The sequence below is a fragment of the Pleurodeles waltl genome, chromosome 3_1 (genome assembly GCF_031143425.1).
Source record: "Pleurodeles waltl isolate 20211129_DDA chromosome 3_1, aPleWal1.hap1.20221129, whole genome shotgun sequence".
Lineage (NCBI taxonomy): Eukaryota > Metazoa > Chordata > Amphibia > Caudata > Salamandridae > Pleurodeles > Pleurodeles waltl.
In genome coordinates, this window is record NC_090440.1 from 186,497,487 (window position 1) to 186,518,041 (window position 20,555).

At 45.6% G+C, this 20,555-nt stretch overlaps 1 protein-coding gene across 1 annotated transcript in view; it reads right to left on the bottom strand.

Annotated features, from left to right (window-relative positions):
* Window positions 1-20,555, bottom strand: part of SCAMP2 (secretory carrier membrane protein 2) — a 173,325-nt gene that overhangs the window by 19,635 nt on the left and 133,135 nt on the right. Inside the window, exons 6-8 of the mRNA XM_069222145.1 lie at window positions 3,368-3,527; window positions 2,064-2,165; window positions 563-680 (exon numbers count right to left, since the gene is read on the bottom strand). Coding sequence (XP_069078246.1) covers window positions 563-680; window positions 2,064-2,165; window positions 3,368-3,527 — 380 coding nt within the window. The remainder of the gene's footprint in view (window positions 1-562; window positions 681-2,063; window positions 2,166-3,367; window positions 3,528-20,555) is intronic.

A 20,555-nucleotide genomic window follows, 5' to 3' on the forward strand; every position in this document is an offset into this window, starting at 1 on the left:
GGCGTTGATAAATGCTTCACACTCGTTTTCCTTTGAGTTAACTTGACTGCTCTGTGTCAGAGCTACCCATGACTTAGCTAAGGTCTGATTTAAAGAAACCTAACTGGACCCGATACAGAAAACTGATATTACTTGGCAAGGTCTTTTAACAACTCAGACTAATAATTCCCTTCCTCACACTTTCACATTGAGTGCACAGGATCAACCAAATGAATCCGAGAGTTTGCCAAATGAGAGATGTGAATGCTGTGGAAACATGGGAAGCTGTGCATTAATTGAAGAAATGGATGCACACATACGCCAATGTCTTATTGTAGATTTAGCACTGTTTTCCTGAATTGCCTATCAGCTGGTACTATTCCTAAGCAGGTAAGAATACAGGGAATCTTGCAGAAAAGCAAATGGGAGCAGTAGAGGATTTGGGAGATGAGCTAGGAAATGTACTGCAGACCAATCACCTCCCTGACCGAATTAACTCTCACAATATGACTGCCTTTACTATTACTTTTCAAATTGCTCCCTATTGAGTGGAGGAGAAATGAGTGTGGAATAAGACGCTTACCTTTTTTAACAGGACAAGGGAAAGAACGCTGCAAAGTGTGAAAAACGCAGCAACTACCATCATTGTGATTGCCACTCCCAGATGTTCAGAGGAAAGCATTATTGCTGCTATCCATCCACTGAAACAAAGAGAGATTGTTAGATACAGTCAAAAACATGACATCATCTGAAACCTAAATGTAACAATTACAGAACCTTTAGACACCTTATAGAAGACATCTAAAAGCTAATAACGATGCTAAGAGGCACATTTATTTCAGCACTGTAGAATATAAAACCTCTGTTGGCAAAGTTCACTTTCACTTGTCTCAAATTAAAATCTTTGGCAGCGTTGATAGCAAGGCAAACATGGGTACCATATGACACATGCGTTAAAAATGTGAAGGTCATGGGCACAGATAATGTTGTTGGTAGTAGTAGAGAGGCAGAGTGCAGTGCAAGACATAAGCAGCGTATCAGTTGAATGCGATGGAGGAAACTAAGAGGCCAAACCATTTTTATTTTATGTTTTGGCAGTTTTCTAGAGTCAAACTACACCCCACAGAGCTTCAGCACACTAGATTCGAGGGTCTCTTCAAAAGAACATCCGTGCAATATATATATGATCCCAAACGTGAGCATATCAAAAAGAGACCGAGACAATGCGCCCCATCACAAAGGTAAACTTAGACCAAAAGTCTAAGTTTAGACTAGGGTTAGACGTTCAGTCTAAACTTAAACCAACAGTCTAAACTTAAACCAGTAGTCTAACTTTACTACGAGTAAAGTTAGACTTTAGGTCTAAAATTAGACTTTTGGTCTACGTTTATCTTTGTGAATCAGGCCCAATAACTGTTGACAATATGTACTTTGAAAAACCACAAGAGTATGCTTAACAATTATGGAGTTTTGTAAAGTTCAGCATCATCAGAAAATCAAGCAGAAAAAATTCTGATGCCTAATGAAAAAAAATGAAACTATTCTCCTTTGCAGCCAAATGTCTTGCATTCAATGTAAACTGTGCCATAGCCTTCATAGTCACCATGTTACAGTTCAGTGATAGGCTCATTATGTAATTACACTAACACATTCAATTAAAACAATACCTGGCTGGTCAACGTTTGCCAAAATATGTTTTATGCAGTTTCCCTTACTCAGTTGGAGCTTTTGTCATGTCTACTGCAACTCTTGCTCCTCTGCCAAATGCCAATCTCTGGTAAATACTGCCTCAGACAAGAGCAGCGCCTCTGGTGTCAATGTACTACCTCAAACAGAGAGAAGTTAAGACAAACTATCCCAGTACAGTTATGGCTCTCTGATCTGAAGAACCGAATAAGGTAAGCAGATATGGAAACCACTGTAGCCCAACTGTCAGGCAACTCTTCTATTGTGGTTATGCAGCAATGTTTCGCTGCAGGCTTTCCTGACTTCATGCAAATGTGGCAAATTTATATTTAAGGAAGCCCAACAGGCCAACACAATCAACGCTGGAGGGTAGTCAATGAGAAATAGGAGGGACTCACCTGACACCCCAGCTGGAAAAGCCAATTGCCTGGATGATGTAGATGGCAATCTGGCAGAAGAAGATGAAGAAGAAGACGAAGAAATTGAAAGAGCTATCCGACCTACAACAGAAAGATGAAATCAGGTATAAAGGACATAACAGGACATTATCATGAGGATATTAAACTGAGCGAGTGGTTCACCCTTGGCAGTGAAGAAGATTGGCAGTCAAGATAAAAAAGCTTGTGAGTCAATGGAAAGAGTAGCAAATCATTCTTTATTTACTAGTTTGGTCAGAAAAGAAGGCTCATGAATTTCAGCAGGATGACAAATTGGAAAGATAAGCCTACAAAAAAAAAAAAAAAAAAAAAAAAAAAGAGTGCTCCCTCAATCAAATTGAGATAAGCGCTTGTAGAGAAAGGGGATCTAAAAATGAAGTAAGAAGTCAGACTGACAGTTGAATGATGGAGGCAGGGGAGAAACTACAGATTGGCTCATGAGGTTGTGAATGGTTGTATCTGGATAGGAAGACTAACACAGGTGGAACTTGATGGAGGGGTGTGGTGAGTGGGCTGAGCCTTGGATTACATGCAGCAGCAACTCAGAGGGAGGAATGTAATTGGTTTGGAGGGTGGGACAACTCAAAGGGGTGATTCAGGAACAGTTAAAGGGGCTGGAGAGCGCTTGTTTGATGTGGTATTAGAGTGAAGAGGAATGCTGTTCCAGTGGGTGAGGGCAGAGTGAGCGGGAGAATGAGTTAGAAAATCACAATGTATATTTAACCTAGGTTGGAACGAGAGAGATAGATAAAACACATGGACTATGGGAAACAGAATAATAACAGACATGCAGTAAACAAGATATCAGAAACAAAAGGAAGGTGTAATAGGCAGAAAAGTAGACATTTAGGTTGTGGGATGAGAAATCAGGAGCCTGGAGACGCAAGAAGCACCTCAAAGTACAGAAGATGCAAATAAAGGGATGTGCTGTGTGTCAAAATGTTTTTCTTCAAATGTTGAACACAGCTGAAATAAGAACCATATTTTGTCTAGCATTTGTATATAGCACACGGCCACTAGTGTGCCGCTCTTGCACCAACTATCTGAATCAATGTGACCCCCTGGGGAGAGATGCATTACTGTTAGATGACAAAAAAATGAGAATCAAGAAGCAGCAAGATCAATTATTGAAACAAAGAAATAAAAGGGAAAATAGAGAACAACGAGAGGCGAATGAGACACACATACACAGACAAAAATAATTTAAGTACTGACAGAACTTGGATAGACTTCCTTATCCCCACAGATCTCCGGATAGTACTCACTTGAAAGCTTTGTAGATAGGCCGGTACCAACAGACGAAGGCACAAGGGGTGAATAAAACGAACCACAAGATGGAGAGGCCAAAGTTCACACCACTGCTAGGTACAGCTATGAACCAGGCCAGGCAAGCAAGCAGGTTCAGGAGTAAGGTTACAGAGTGAACTGTAAAATAAAAGAGAGGAGTGGTACATACATTCATTTTGAATAGTTAAGAAACGGGCAATGGTATAAAAAGGAGATCTCAGTATGCAAAACTCTACCCTTCTGAGCTGGAAGTGTGTATGACAAAACTATTCCACTGCAAGGATGAGCTACCATTTTATCACATTTCACAATAACCCTGGTACCGATTATACGTTTAGAACTGCAAGTTATAAATAGGCTGTCCTGTTTTAGGTTAATATCTGATAAAACAACACATAAAAGAGAAAATGCCTCATAAGTGTAAACATAGAAACACCTGCGCAATCCAAACTCAAATGCCACTGAATGAAAAAAAAATTGAGCGAGAATAATTCATATTTCTTTCCTACTGAAGGGACAACACAATATAACTTTGTCATACAAGGTTGTAGCATGAAAGACTGCTCTAGCAATATTCTGCTTAGGTTTTGTTGTTTAGGGATGCCACTAAAATATTGTTTCTTCTCCCCTCGTTTTACTTTTTGTGTGCCTGAATTGAAGATGCAGAGTTTAAAAGCATGTTTTAAGTCTGATCTAATCATTTTGTACACAGTAGAAAATCTGGGAGTATTACTAATTATATTTGATCTTTTGCCAGTGTTAAATGCTTTCACTTACTGGTAAAATAGCTGATTCATAAGAATCTTGGCTAATATGTACATTTACCCACTGACACAGAGTGGCTTAATTTGTAAATAAAAACATGCCGGTGCCCAAAGCTCCCCTTTGAGACATGCGCCTGCTGCACATAAATGTGCAAGAACAGAATACAGAGGCAGCGTAATACTAAAGCCATCTCGGGCCTCTTTAATCCATTCACAGCCTCTCCCTGCCCCTTCACCTCACTCTTGCAGTTTTCTGCTTTCTCCGTTTGTATCGCTTTTTTGTTTTTCTCTTCCTCCGTCTTTCCCATATGAGTCTGTTGCTCACAGTAAATGGTTGATGCAGAAAAAATAAGCACAGTCTGTAGGAAAGTATCTTCTTTTGGCATGGTTAGCTCCACTTTTTGCCTATCAGTGTGCTTAGACTGTTTTCACTGGGATCCTGCTAAGCAAAACCCCAGTGACTGTGCTCTCTCCCTTCAAATTTGGTTACTTACACAATTGACATACTGGTGTCCCCTTATAAGTCCCGAGTATATGGTACCTAGGGCATTGGGACACCAGAGGTTCCCATGGGCTGCAGCATGGATTATGCTACCCATGGGAGCCCTTGCAAAATGTGTCTGTAGGCCTGCCACTGTAGCCTGTGTGAAAAGGTGCATGCACCCTTTCACCACAGGTCACTACACCGGGTCACTGAAAGTCACCCATAAGGTAGGCCCTCCTAGCCCAGAGGGCAGGGTACAGGTCCCTGTGTGTGAGGGCACCCCTGCATGAGCAGAGGTGCCCCTATGAACTCTAGTTCCATTACACTGGACTTCGAAAGTGCAGGGAAGCTATTTTACCCACGTACTGCTACATAATGGTAACCCTGAACCTGGGCATGTTTGGTATCAAACATGTCGGAATCATACCCCAACACTGTTGCCAGTATTGGTTGCATGATTCCATGCAATCTGGGGGCTCCTTAGAGGACCCCCCCTGTATTGCTCCTACCAGTCTAGGGCTTTTCAGGCGGCCTGCGCTGCTGCCACCCTTCAGTCAGGTTTCAGTCCTCCTGCTGCTTGACCAGCTCGAGCAGTGGAAGGCAGAACAAAGGATTACCTGTGGGAGAGGGAGGCAACACCTTCTCCCTTGGAAATAGGTGTTACAAGGCTTGGGAGGAGTAGCCTCCCCAAGCCACCAGTTTGCTTTGAAGGGAACATTTGGTGCCCTCCTTGCATAAAACGGTTTGCACCAGCTCAAGGACCACATGTCCCTGCTCTGGCGTGAAACTGGACAAAGGAAAGGGGAGTGACAACTAACTCTGTCCATCACCACCCCAGGGGTGGTGTCCAGAGCTCCTCTAGGTGGTCACTCTATTCTGCCATCTTGAAACCAAGATAGGCAGAGGGCCTTGGGGAGGATCTAAGTGGCCAGGTGAGGCAGGTGACGTCAGATCACCCTCCTGATAGGTGGTCACCCTGCAAGGTGACCAAACCCCGTTTTAGGGCTATTTAGGGACTCCCTTAATCCTGCCCTGACAGGACACTCCATCGTGGACTGACCTCTGTCTCCTTCTTTTGCAGGTTCTCTTCTTCCAGAATCCACTTTTGGTTTCTTCTTGCCTGGTTCTGTTCTTGCACAATCCATTTCTAAGTCCTCTTGTTAGTCCTTGGGAAGACCATGTACTTAGCTCTGCTCTCCTGGTTGCTTGGGGGGGGGGGTCACTCAGGTACTCACCTCTTTGGGTCCCTAGTTCTTCCAGCTTCCCTCTAATGACTCCATATCTTCCTTGGGTGAGGGACTTCACTTCACATTCCACTATTTTAGTATAGGGTTTGGCCCTCCCCTAGGTCCCTCACTATTTTCTATCATATATATATATATATATATATATATATATATATATATATATATATATATATATATATATATATATATATATATATATATATATATATATATATATATATATATATATATATATATATATATATATATATATAATATGTCACTTACCCAGTGTACATCTGTTCGTGGCATGTTCTGCTGCAGATTCACATGCTGTGCATTAGTCCACCATCTAGTGTGGGGCTCGGAGTGTTACAAGTTGTTTTTCTTCGAAGAAGTGTTTTTCGAGTCACGAGATCGAGTGACTCCTCCTCTTCGGTTCCATTGCGCATGGGCATCAACTCCATTGTTAGATTGATTTTTCCCGCAGAGGGTAAAGGAAGGAGTGATAGAGTATATAGGTCCAAAGTAAGAGATGTCCATGCTAATGTAAATGTATATACATATGTACAAATGTTTGTAACTTAAATGACTACAGGCTTCTGGGGAGGAGGGAGGGTGCATTTGAATCTGCAGCAGAACATGCCACGAACAGATGTACACTGGGTAAGTGACATTTTCTGTTCGATGACGTGTGTAGCTTCAGGTACACATGTTGTGCACAGACTACAAAGCAGTTTGTCCTCCCATAAATTAGCTGTGGTCAGCCTGTAGGAGATGAAGTTGTTTGAAATAATGTTCTTAGAATAGCTTGACCTAATGTGGCTTGTTGTTGTGATAATACGTCTACACAGTAGTGTTTAGTGAATGTATGTGGTGTTGACCAGATAGCTGCTTTACATATTTTAGCCACTGGTATATTCCCTAAAAAAGCCATTATTGCACCTTTTTTTCGTGTAGAATGTGCTTTGGGAGTAACTAAAAGCGGTCTTTTTGCTTTGATATTGCATGTTTGGATGTACCTTACAATCTATCGTGCTAAACCTGGTTTTGATATAGGATTGTCTGTATGTGGTTTTTGGAAAGCTACAAATAGTTGTTTAGTATTTCTAAATGGTTTAGTTCTGTCTATATAGTACATTAAAGTTCTTTTGATATCTAATGTATGTAGAGCTCTTTCTGCCACAGAATCTGGCTGTGGGAAGAAGACTAGTAGTTCCACTGTTTGATTGATATGAAATGGTGATACAACTTTTGGTAGAAATTTAGGATTAGTTCTCAGTACAACTTTATGTTTGTGTATTTGGAGAAAGGTTCCTCAAGAGTAAAGGCTTGGATTTCACTTACTCTTCTTAAAGAAGTAATTGCCACTAGGAAGGCAACTTTCCATGTTAGAAATTGAATTTGACACAAGTGCATACGCTCAAATGGTGGTCCCATAGGTCTTGTAAGCACTATATTTAGATTCCAAGAAGGAACTGGTGGGGTTCTGGGTGGAATGATGCGTTTTAAGCCTTCCATGAAAGCCTTGATGACAGGAACTCTAAATAAAGAGTTATGTTGTATATTTTGTAAATATGCTGAAATTGCAGTAAGATGTATTTTTATTGAAGAAAATGCTAAATTTGATTTTTGTAAATGAAGTAAATAACATACAGTATCTTGTATTGATGCTGCAAGAGGGTCTATATTTTAACCTGTTCTGTGCCTTGGACGAGATGATCTCGTCCAAGGCTACAGTTCCCCTGTGCCTTGGACGAGATCATCTCGTCCATGGCACAGGGGAACTTGGGGGCGCGCTAGCGCGCCCCCCGTGCACCCCCCTTCCCCCCCCAGGCGGGGATGGAAGGGGAAGACCTTCCCCTTCCACCCCCTCCCCCCCCCACGGCAATCCGATGACGTCAGCGCGCGCTCAGCGCGCTGACGTCATCGAGTGTTGCCGGCGCGCTGGAAGCCATTTGCTTCCAGCGCGTCTTCGGAGCAGGAGCTCTAAGGTGAGTCCTCTCCGTTTTTGGGGGGCGGGGGGTTTGAGAAAACAGACATGGGGGGAAAGGAAAGGGTTTTTCCTTTCCCCCTGTGTCTGTTTTCTCAAGATTCCTGCTCCACGATCGCGGGCAGGGCCTGCGATCGTGGAGCAGGAATCTCCACTAGCCACCAGGGATTTTCTGTTTGACTAAATTTGGGGGCGACCCCTTGGGCAAGGGTCGCCCCCCCCGGGGGCAATTTTTATTTGGATTTCGCCCCCCCCCCTGGGGGCAGATCGGCCGTTTTTTCGGCGGATCTGCTCCCAGGGGGGGCGCGAAAACCACTAGACACCAGGGATGTATTGTTTTATGTTTGTTTTTGGGGGCGACCCCTTGGGCAAGGGTCGCCCCCCCCGGGGGCAATTTTTATTTGTATTTCGCCCCCCCCTGGGGGCAGATCGGCCGTTTTTTTTGGCGGATCTGCCCCCAGGGGGGGGCGAAAACCACTAGACACCAGGGATATCGTTTTTTGTGTGTGTTTTTGGGGGCGACCCCTTGGGCAAGGGTCGCCCCCCCCCCGGGGGCAATTTTTATTTGTATTTCGCCCCCCCCTGGGGGCAGATTCGCCGATTTTTCGGCGGATCTGCCCCCAGGGGGGGGGGCGAAAACCACTAGACACCAGGGATATATTTTTTTATGTTTGTTTTTGGGGGCGACCCCTTGGGCAAGGGTCGCCCCCCCCCCCGGGGCAATTTTTATTTGTATTTCGCCCCCCCCTGGGGGCAGATCGGCCGTTTTTTCGGCGGATCTGCCCCCAGGGGGGGGCGAAAACCACTAGACACCAGGGATATCGTTTTTTGTGTGTGTTTTTGGGGGCGACCCCTTGGGGAAGGGTCGCCCCCTGAAAGGGGGCACAGAGGTGTTGCCCATTTCTGCCCCCCTTGGGGTCCGATTGGCCAATTCTTTTACGCCCATCTACCCCGAGGGGGGCAGGATCCACTTAGGTACCAGGGACAACTTCTAAGTTCTTGGTGGTGGGGTGTTTGTCAACTGGCAAAGTATTTGTATTTGTGATTATAACAATTTATTTCTTCTTTTTCTTCTAGTTCAACGCTTTTGCTTCCTTTGCTGTGGATCTTTGAGGTTTTGGCAGTAGTTGTCCAGTGGTTTGCATAGTTGCATGTTTTAGGTAAGTGAACGCAATTTACTCCAAAGGAGTATTGTTGACATGTTTGTAGGTGGTGTACTAAATGCAGTATTGTGTGTTTGACATTGTCCTTAGATTTGAGCACAGTGGTGTTTGTGTTGTCATATGTCTAAATTGCTTTTTTCTTTTTTCTTTTTAGTGGGATATCATTGGTGATTGCAGAGTAGTTGCTTGGTGAGTAGCTATTTCAGGCAACTGTGTGGTATAGTTTTTTGTAGTACATAACTCTTTGTGATAAAGCTACACTTTGTTCATTACTTATTTTAGTGCTAGTTGTTGTTGGCAATCCATTTGTTGTTAGGATCATGGCTAGCCGCAAAGTGACCGCTCAGCAGGTTGTTCGCATGCTCTTTGAGTCGTCTTCAGACCATGATTACGACACTGACTCTGCATCTGAGGCAGAGGAGGAAGCAGGAGATTCTGGAAGTGAGTTTTCTGTCCAAGAGCATTCTTCTGATGAGGAAGCTACTCTCAGTGCAGATGAAGGGCCTGTGTTAGAGGAGGACATTGATGTGCCAAGAGTGCAGCAGCCTGGGGCTGCAGGGTTTCCCATTGGAAGACCTGACACCTGGATTGCCCCAAACATGGAGCAGCCACAGTTACCTGCATTTACTGGTCTCCCAGGGTGTAGAGTTAATACGGAAAACTTTCTGCCTGTCCAATTCTTTCACTTGTTTATGGACGATGTATTTTTGGAAGAGATTGTGGAGCAGACAAATGTGTATGCAGAGCAATATTTGCGGGACAACGCTGCCAGACTTAAGCCTCAGTCTAGAGCTACTCATTGGGTTCCCACATATCTGGAAGAGATGAAAAGGTTTTTAGGTTTGACTTTTTTGATGGGGTTGATCAGGAAGCCGTCACTGGCTTCTTATTGGTCTACTAGTCCCTTGATGGCAACTGCTATATTTCCTGCAACTATGACACGTAATCGGTATTTGCTTCTTCTTCGTATGCTGCATTTTGTAGACAATGCTTTAGCCTTGCCACGAGATCACCCTGATTGTGACCGCCTTTTTAAGATTAGGCCTGTCCTTGATCATTTTGTGGATCGGTTTTCAGAGGTCTATGTTCCAGGCAAAGAGATAAGTGTGGACGAGTCTTTGGTCCTTTTCAAGGGGCGTTTAGTTTTTAAGCAGTACATCCCTAGTAAGAGGGCACGGTATGGGATTAAATTGTATCTGCTGTCAGAAAGCAGTACAGGATATGTTTATAATTTCCGGGTCTACACTGGTAGGGATTCCAGTATTGACCCTCCTGGTTGTCCGGCCACTTTTGGAGTTAGCGGAAAAATTGTGTGGGAACTTGCTAGACGGCTGTTTAACAAAGGTCACCATTTGTACGTAGATAATTTCTACACTGGAGTGCAGTTGTTCAAGGAGTTGTTTAGGGTGGACACTGTTGCTTGTGGCACAATCCGTTCTAACCGCAAAGGCTATCCAAGGGAGCTTGTCTGTAAAAAACTTGAGAGGGGACAGTGCAGTGCCTTGCGGAATAATGAGCTGTTAGCTATGAAATTTTCAGACAGGAGGGATGTGTTCATGCTATCGACCATCCACGATGAGAGTACTTCCCCTGTGGCTGTTTGGGGTCAGGTTGCGGAAGTGCGCAAACCTGCGTGCATTTTGGACTACAATAGGCACATGGGTGGTGTTGATAGAGTAGATCAGAGGTTGGAACCTTACACTGCTCTTCGTAAGTCGTATGTGTGGTATAAAAAGTTGGCCCTACATTTATTTCATTTGGCAACTTTTAATGCCTTTATTGTATACAAGGATTGTTCACCTGAGTCAAGGATGACTTTTGTTAAATTTCAGGAGTCGGTGATAGAAAGCCTTATTGTGGTGGAACCGGCAAGAGTTCCTAGAGTAGAAGTGGTGGAGGATGTGGCTAGATTGAAAGATCGGCACTTTCCAGATCACATTCCTCCCACTCCCAAAAAAGACATGCCCACAAAGAAATGTAGAGTATGTGCCCGGAGATCAATCCGGAGGGAGAGCCGGATGTACTGCCCCGAATGCCCTTCAAAGCCTGGGCTGTGTGTGCCCAGCTGTTTTAGAAGTTACCACACAAGGAAAAACTTTTGGGAAATACCGTGAGCGTAAGCTGTCTGTTTTATATTTTCATATGTTTCACGGTTGGCATCTGTCGTGTATTTAGTTTGAGGTTTTGTGTTTGTAGTTTAGTGCCTATTTTATAATTAGTAGTTTATTTGTTGTTTATAAATTAAAAAAAGTGATTGCGGTGTGCGTGGGGTGGCGCTTGGCTGGCGGTGTGCGTGGGGTGGCGCTTGGCTGGCGGTGTGCGTGGGGTGGCGCTTGGCTGGCGGTGCCAGCCAAACGGCAGTCCACACTCCCATCAGCTGGTGTGATTCTTGTATCAGGCATGTGGGCGTATGTAAGTGATGGGCCCTTGAGTGGCGCGGTCTGTCGATGTGAGTGTTGTAATGTGCTGGGCCCGTGGCTGGCGGTGTGAATGGTCTTGTGCGTGTCATGTATGAAAGGTGTGTGAATGGACTGTAAAGCGGTTGGTGCCTTGTCGCGGCTTTACAGCTCACGAGCTGTGAGTCATTGGTTCACTTTTTTGCCTTTCAGTTATTAGCAGTGCATTTCATTTTTGTGAAATCTCTTGTTAATAAAATTTGATCCACTGAACCATCACTCACCCTCGTGCCAAATCCAACCAGTATGTGTTGTAAAAAATGACAAAACCTGCTCCGCTGTAATCAGGCGTCGCAGCACACCTGTGACACGCTAGGTGCCTCGGGTGGGACCCCGATGATGAAGCATGCCACCAACTTGGTTGGTGGGTGAGGGGTCTTCTTCACATAACCTAAGTGTGTTTCTTTTCACTATTTTAGTGTTTGGCACATCACGGACGTATGTGCACACATCAAAATGATATATTGCAAAAATACCTCTCCCTTCTATCTCTTCAGGTTTTGGGCCTTATTCTGTTGCAGGCACCTGGCCCACCCACACAAGTGAGGTATCATTTTTATCGGGAGACTTGGGGGAATGGTGGGTGGAAGGAAATTTGTGGCTCCTCTCAGATTCCAGAACTTTCTGCCACAGAAATGAGAGGAAAAAGTGTTTTTTTGGCCAAATTTTGAGGTTTGCAAAGGATTCTGGGTAACAAAACCTGGTCCGAGCCCCGCAAGTCACCCCTCCTTGGATTCCCCTAGGTCTCTAGTTTTCAGAAATGCACAGGTTTGGTAGGTTTCCCTAGGTGCCGGCTGAGCTACAGGCCAAAATCCACAGGTAGGCACTGTTTTCTTCAAAAATTTTGGTTGTGTCCACGTTGCGCTTTGGGGCGTTTCCTGTCGCGGGCGCTAGGCCTACCCACGCAAGTGAGGTATCATTTTTATCGGGAGACGTGGGGGAACGCTGGGTGGAAGGAAATTTGTGGCTCCTCTCAGATTCCAGAACTTTCTGCCACAGAAATGTGAGGAACATGTGTTTTTTTAGCCAATTTTTGAGGTTTGCAAAGGATTCTGGGTAACAGAACCAGGTCCGAGCCCCGCCAGTCACCCCTCCTTGGATTCCCCTAGGTCTCTAGTTTTCAGAAATGTACAGGTTTGGTAGGTTTCCCTAGGTGGCGGCTGAGCTAGAGGCCAAAATCTACAGGTAGTCACTTTGCTAAAAACAGCTCTGTTTTCTGTGATATGTCCACGTTGTGTTTTGGGGCATATCCTGTCGCGGGCGCTAGGCCTACCCACGCAAGTGAGGTATCATTTTTATCGGGAGACGTGGGGGAACGCTGGGTGGAAGGAAATTTGTGGCTCCTCTCAGATTCCAGAACTTTCTGCCACAGAAATGTGAGGAACATGTGTTTTTTTAGCCAATTTTTTAGGTTTGCAAAGGATTCTGGGTAACAGAACCAGGTCCGAGCCCCGCCAGTCACCCCTCCTTGGATTCCCCTAGGTCTCTAGTTTTCAGAAATGTACAGGTTTGGTAGGTTTCCCTAGGTGGCGGCTGAGCTAGAGGCCAAAATCTACAGGTAGTCACTTTGCTAAAAACAGCTCTGTTTTCTGTGATATGTCCACGTTGTGTTTTGGGGCATATCCTGTCGCGGGCGCTAGGCCTACCCACGCAAGTGAGGTATCATTTTTATCGGGAGACGTGGGGGAACGCTGGGTGGAAGGAAATTTGTGGCTCCTCTCAGATTCCAGAACTTTCTGCCACAGAAATGTGAGGAACATGTGTTTTTTTAGCCAATTTTTTAGGTTTGCAAAGGATTCTGGGTAACAGAACCAGGTCCGAGCCCCGCCAGTCACCCCTCCTTGGATTCCCCTAGGTCTCTAGTTTTCAGAAATGTACAGGTTTGGTAGGTTTCCCTAGGTGGCGGCTGAGCTAGAGGCCAAAATCTACAGGTAGTCACTTTGCTAAAAACAGCTCTGTTTTCTGTGATATGTCCACGTTGTGTTTTGGGGCATATCTTGTCGCGGGCGCTAGGCCTACCCACGCAAGTGAGGTATCATTTTTATCGGGAGACGTGGGGGAACGCTGGGTGGAAGGAAATTTGTGGCTCCTCTCAGATTCCAGAACTTTCTGCAACAGAAATGTGAGGAACATGTGTTTTTTTAGCCAATTTTTTAGGTTTGCAAAGGATTCTGGGTAACAGAACCAGGTCCGAGCCCCGCCAGTCACCCCACCTTGGATTCCCCATGGTCTCTAGTTTTCAGAAATGTACAGGTTTGGTAGGTTTCCCTAGGTGGCGGCTGAGCTAGAGGCCAAAATCTACAGGTAGTCACTTTGCTAAAAACAGCTCTGTTTTCTGTGATATGTCCACGTTGTGTTTTGGGGCATATCCTGTCGCGGGCGCTAGGCCTACCCACGCAAGTGAGGTATCATTTTTATCGGGAGACGTGGGGGAACGCTGGGTGGAAGGAAATTTGTGGCTCCTCTCAGATTCCAGAACTTTCTGCCACAGAAATGTGAGGAACATGTGTTTTTTTAGCCAATTTTTTAGGTTTGCAAAGGATTCTGGGTAACAGAACCAGGTCCGAGCCCCGCCAGTCACCCCTCCTTGGATTCCCCTAGGTCTCTAGTTTTCAGAAATGTACAGGTTTGGTAGGTTTCCCTAGGTGGCGGCTGAGCTAGAGGCCAAAATCTACAGGTAGTCACTTTGCTAAAAACAGCTCTGTTTTCTGTGATATGTCCACGTTGTGTTTTGGGGCATATCTTGTCGCGGGCGCTAGGCCTACCCACGCAAGTGAGGTATCATTTTTATCGGGAGACGTGGGGGAACGCTGGGTGGAAGGAAATTTGTGGCTCCTCTCAGATTCCAGAACTTTCTGCAACAGAAATGTGAGGAACATGTGTTTTTTTAGCCAATTTTTTAGGTTTGCAAAGGATTCTGGGTAACAGAACCAGGTCCGAGCCCCGCCAGTCACCCCACCTTGGATTCCCCATGGTCTCTAGTTTTCAGAAATGTACAGGTTTGGTAGGTTTCCCTAGGTGGCGGCTGAGCTAGAGGCCAAAATCTACAGGTAGTCACTTTGCTAAAAACAGCTCTGTTTTCTGTGATATGTCCACGTTGTGTTTTGGGGCATATCCTGTCGCGGGCGCTAGGCCTACCCATGCAAGTGAGGTATCATTTTTATCGGGAGACGTGGGGGAACGCTGGGTGGAAGGAAATTTGTGGCTCCTCTCAGATTCCAGAACTTTCTGCCACAGAAATGTGAGGAACATGTGTTTTTTTAGCCAATTTTTGAGGTTTGCAAAGGATTCTGGGTAACAGAACCAGGTCCGAGCCCCGCCAGTCACCCCTCCTTGGATTCCCCTAGGTCTCTAGTTTTCAGAAATGTACAGGTTTGGTAGGTTTCCCTAGGTGGCGGCTGAGCTAGAGGCCAAAATCTACAGGTAGTCACTTTGCTAAAAACAGCTCTGTTTTCTGTGATATGTCCACGTTGTGTTTTGGGGCATATCTTGTCGCGGGCGCTAGGCCTACCCACGCAAGTGAGGTATCATTTTTATCGGGAGACGTGGGGGAACGCTGGGTGGAAGGAAATTTGTGGCTCCTCTCAGATTCCAGAACTTTCTGCAACAGAAATGTGAGGAACATGTGTTTTTTTAGCCAATTTTTTAGGTTTGCAAAGGATTCTGGGTAACAGAACCAGGTCCGAGCCCCGCCAGTCACCCCACCTTGGATTCCCCTAGGTCTCTAGTTTTCAGAAATGTACAGGTTTGGTAGGTTTCCCTAGGTGGCGGCTGAGCTAGAGGCCAAAATCTACAGGTAGTCACTTTGCTAAAAACAGCTCTGTTTTCTGTGATATGTCCACGTTGTGTTTTGGGGCATATCCTGTCGCGGGCGCTAGGCCTACCCACGCAAGTGAGGTATCATTTTTATCGGGAGACGTGGGGGAACGCTGGGTGGAAGGAAATTTGTGGCTCCTCTCAGATTCCAGAACTTTCTGCCACAGAAATGTGAGGAACATGTGTTTTTTTAGCCAATTTTTTAGGTTTGCAAAGGATTCTGGGTAACAGAACCAGGTCCGAGCCCCGCCAGTCACCCCTCCTTGGATTCCCCTAGGTCTCTAGTTTTCAGAAATGTACAGGTTTGGTAGGTTTCCCTAGGTGGCGGCTGAGCTAGAGGCCAAAATCTACAGGTAGTCACTTTGCTAAAAACAGCTCTGTTTTCTGTGATATGTCCACGTTGTGTTTTGGGGCATATCCTGTCGCGGGCGCTAGGCCTACCCACACAAGTGAGGTATCGTTTTTATCGGGAGACGTGGGGGAACGCTGGGTGGAAGGAAATTTGTGGCTCCTCTCAGATTCCAGAACTTTCTGCCACAGAAATGTGTGGAACATGTGTTTTTTTAGCTAAATTTTGAGGTTTGCAAAGGATTCTGGGTAACAGAACCTGGTCCGAGCTACACAAGTCACCCCTCCTTGGATTCCCCTAGGTCTCTAGTTTTCAGAAATGCACAGGTTTGGTAGGTTTCCCTAGGTGGCGGCTGAGCTAGAGGCCAAAATCTACAGGTAGTCACTTTGCTAAAAACAGCTCTGTTTTCTGTGATGTGTCCACGTTGTGTTTTGGGGCATATCCTGTCGCGGGCGCTAGGCCTACCCACACAAGTGAGGTACCATTTTTATCGGGAGACTTGGGGGAACATAGATTAGCAAAACAAGTACTATTGCCCCTTGTCTTTCTCTACATTTTTTCCTTCCAAATATAGGAGTGTGTGTAAAAAAGACATCTATTTGAGAAATTCCCTGTAATTCACGTGCTACTATGGTCACCCCGGAATTCAGAGATGTGCAAATAACCACTGCTCCTCAACACCTTATCTTGTGCCCTTTTTGGAAATGCAAAGGTTTTCTTGATAGCAATTTTTTACTCCTTATATTTCAGCAAATGAATTGCTGTATACCCGGTATAGAATGAAAACGCACTGCAGGGTGCAGCTCATTTATTGGCTCTGGGTTCCTCGGGTTCTTGATGAACCTACAAACCCTATATATCCCCGCAACCAGAGGAGTCCAGCAGACGTAACGGTATATTGCTTTCGATAATCTGACATTGCAGGGAAAAGTTACAGAGTAAAACGTAGAGAAAAATTTATGTTTTTTTCACCTCAATTTAAATATTTTTCTTTTTCAGCTGTTATTTTCTGTAGGAAACCCTTGTAGGATCTACACAAATGACCCCTTGCTGAATTCAGAATTTTGTCTACTTTTCAGAAATGTTTAGGTTTCTGGGATCCAGCATTGGTTTCATGACCATTCCTGTCACTGACTGGAAGGAGGCTGAAAGCACAAAAAATTGCACAAATGGGGTATGCCCCAGTAAAATGCCACAATTGTGTTGAAAAATTGGGTTTTCTGATTCAAGTCTGCCTGTTCCTGAAAGCTGGGAAGCTGCTGAGTTTAGCACCACAAACCCTTTGTTGATGCCATTTTCAGGGGAAAAACCACAAGCCTCCTTCTGCAGCCACTTTTTCCAATTTTTTTGAAAAAAACGAAAATTTCACTGTATTTTGGCCAATTTCTTGGCCTCCTTCAGGGGAACCCACAAAGTCTGGGTACCTTTAGAATCCCTAGGATGTTGGAAAAAAAGGACGCAAATTTGGCTTGGTTAGCTTATGTGGACAAAAAGTTATGAGGGCCTAAGCGCGAACTGCCCCGAATAGGCAAAAAAAGGCCTGGCACAGGAGGGGGAAAAGGCCTGGCAGCGAAGGGGTTAAGATTGACAGTAACATACAAATCTTTTCTATTTGTTCGCATAGCACTGTATAGTAGTAGGTTTTCTGGCTTGCTTAATAACTTCCATACATTCTGATGGGAGTTGTAAATATCCAAACTCTATGACCTCAGGAGCCAAATTGCTAGATTGAGTGTCTTGGGATTTGGATGTCTGATTTGACCACTGTTTTGTGTCAACAGATCTGATCTGGATGGGAGTTTGGAGTGTGGTACTACCGATAGATCTAGTAATGTTGTGTACCATGGTTGACGTGCCCATGTTGGTGCTATGAGTATCATCACCATAAAACTTTATTTCGGCATCCAGTGCCATAAAAGTTGCATAGCGCCACAATAAATAATGGGCTTGAATTCATAAAATAGGTTGGGTTGAAAAAAATAAGAAAAATAATAGTGCACGAAATGCAGTACAATAAAAAGAATATGGCATAACACAGTTCCAAGATACAGTATTGTAACAAAGATAGACATGTATAACTACAAAGACTTGGGGCTAGACTGTCTCAGTCGATTTCCTTCTGGTGCGCCACATTCCCCCAAGAAATTTGGCAACTGCAATGGCAATGGGCGGACTGGAGTCTGATTTTAAGATTCTCATGGTCACAGCATGATCTCGGGCCCCAAGCCATTTGCAAGTTGGTGTGAGCCATTTCCTTCGTTGATGAGCGTAGGATGGACAAACAAAGAAGACATGGGCTGGTGACTCCTGGTACAGGGTATAGCAGGGGCATAAGTTGTTGCTTGGGGCCTTGTTTTGCCCTCTGCTGGTAAAGGTATTAAGAGGGAGGGAACCAACTCTGAACTGCATATAGAGCTTCCTATTTGTCGGATCTAAAATGCAGTCCAGGTAAGGTTCTAGCGACCAGGTAGATTTGAAGTCCAGAGTCTCGCTAGATAGACGCCCTAGGGAGAGCGAGCGAGATATGGACTGGGATACCCACTCCCAATAGCAGGACTTCACTCTTTCTTTGATCTTGTTTGAGGTATCCAAAGATCAAACTTCCCTAAACACAGTGGCATAGGGAGAAAGTTCAGGAGTTGTCATGATTCTCCTCCAGAACAGCAGCAGCTATATAGCGCCTAGAGGTTTGCGAGCCAGATCCATGTGCAGAGGAAGGAGCGGGGTGCCTTGGGGCAGGGAGGTGAGTTTTCTCATAAACATATTCTCCATACGGGTGAGTTCCCTTACATCCTCCAAGCCCCAGAGTTCAGCCCCCTATAGAGCTGCGCTAACAGACTTCATGTTATAAATGTGGAGAGCAGCAGCTATTGGTTGTGATGATGAGGCATGGTGCTCCCTTAAAAGGGCACCCACTAACTGGCCGAATTTTAACGATGTAGAGTTGATATGGGCTTTCCAGGACACTGAGGGGGTCATTACGACCTCAGCGGTCTTTTCGCAAGACCGCCGAGGTACCGCCGTGCTGAAGACCGCCAGAGGTTGTGCCAGCTTTGGAAGGTGGTAGGGGGGTTGGGGGGAGGATTCCTGGGGGGTAGGGTGGGTGGGGGAGACCCCTATCAGTGCCAGGGAAGGAATACCCTGGCACCGATTGCCTGGCACTGATAGTGCCTACCGCCATGGATCTCAAGGCGGTTCCCAACCACCCGAGATCCATGGCGGTATGCAGGGTCCTGATATCGTCAGCGGTCTAGTGTCGACCGCCAGGCTGGAGACCGCAATCTCCAGCCCAGCGGTCTTCACCGCCATGGCGGTCGGAATGGTGAAGTGGCAGATGACCGCGGCGTTCATAATTCCATTTTTTTTTTCGCCGGCCTGTTTGCGGTCATACCGCCACTTTACCACCGACCGCCAGGGTTGTAATGACCACCTGAGTCTGATAGTTTGATCCCCAGGTAATCAAAGGTGTTGACTAGAGGATTGGAGGCCCATCAGGGTTTTGGATACTATCAGGGTATCATCTGCCAACAAAAGTGTTGTGATCTTTTTGTTGCCTAGGGCTGGTGTGTCAGAGGGCTGCGAGGTGAGATGACCGATGACCTGATTCAAATAAAGGGAAAAAAAAGAGTGGGAGCTAGTACGCAGCCCTGCCGAACGCCCCTGACTACTTCGATCGGATCAGTGAGATCGCCCTGGTTCCCCCAGCGTATTTTTGCATAGTTGGCCTTGTGTAGTCAGATTGTTGTGGTCAGAAGTCCTGGGGGAATACCCATCTCCTTGAGGACCTCCCAAAGTTTACCTCCAAGGACCAGATCGAATGCTGATTTAAGGTCTATGAAGGCTACATAGAGACTCCCCTTCCCTATCACTACGACCTTCCAATACAAGAGCAGAAACCTGAACACCTGATCTATGGTGCTTGTTTTGGACCTAAAGCCAGCCTGGAGTGGTGATAAAATGCCATTCTCATTGATCCAATCTTGGATTTTCGATAGTAGTGCACGACAGAATACCTTTTGTACTGTATCTATAAGGCTAATGGGCCTATAGTTGGGCAGGTAGGGACCTGTCGCCTTTCTTGTAAATGGGTATTACCTCAGCACCCCTCCAGGACTCAGGAATGGGAGCCCCCCCCTGACAATTGCATTGGATAGAAGAAGAAGAATGTACTCGGCCCATTTGTCGATGTTGTAAAGGAAGAGGTCTCCAGGGATTCCGTCAAGGCCAGCAGCTTTCAATCAAACTATGTTGTTAATTGCTTCTTGGATGTCTCCCAAGTTGAACAGACAATCCCCATAGATGGTACTCGGCTGGGGTTGGGCTGAGATGGTTACGAGTTGGCTTTCGACATTAGAGAGTTGAAATGGTGGAACCAATCTGAGGGCAGGATGTTATTGCCAATTGCAGGGGCTCTCTTTAGGTTTCTTTTGCTTATTATGGCCCAAAAAGATCTGGAGTCCCTGCGTTCACATGCAGCCCTCAGGAGGCTCCATCTTTCCTCCTCCCAGTCCTTCCTGGCCTTATTCTGCGTCTGTCTGTACTGGTTCTGCAGAGATCTAACTCGGGCGACATCCTTATGTTTGATTGCGCTAATTAGCCTTGTTTGTGCTAGCTGGCAGTCCCGATTGTACCAATTAACCCCCTCACGGGGAGAAGCACTGCCGGAATTGCAAGCAGCTGGCAGGGATAGGAGCTGTTCCAATCTTTGGAAAAAAACTCAGTGTGAACATCGATTAGGGAGGAACAGCTTCTCACATCCTCTCCCATCGTAGATATCAATGATACACAAAGTGTCAGGTTCAAATCGATGGGAGAGAGAATGTTGTCTTGCAGGATCACCTTGTTCCATCTAAGTCGCCGTCTGTTGTTCTCAGCCTGCACCACTTTGGCTACTTTGGTAGTGGTTGTTGCTGGA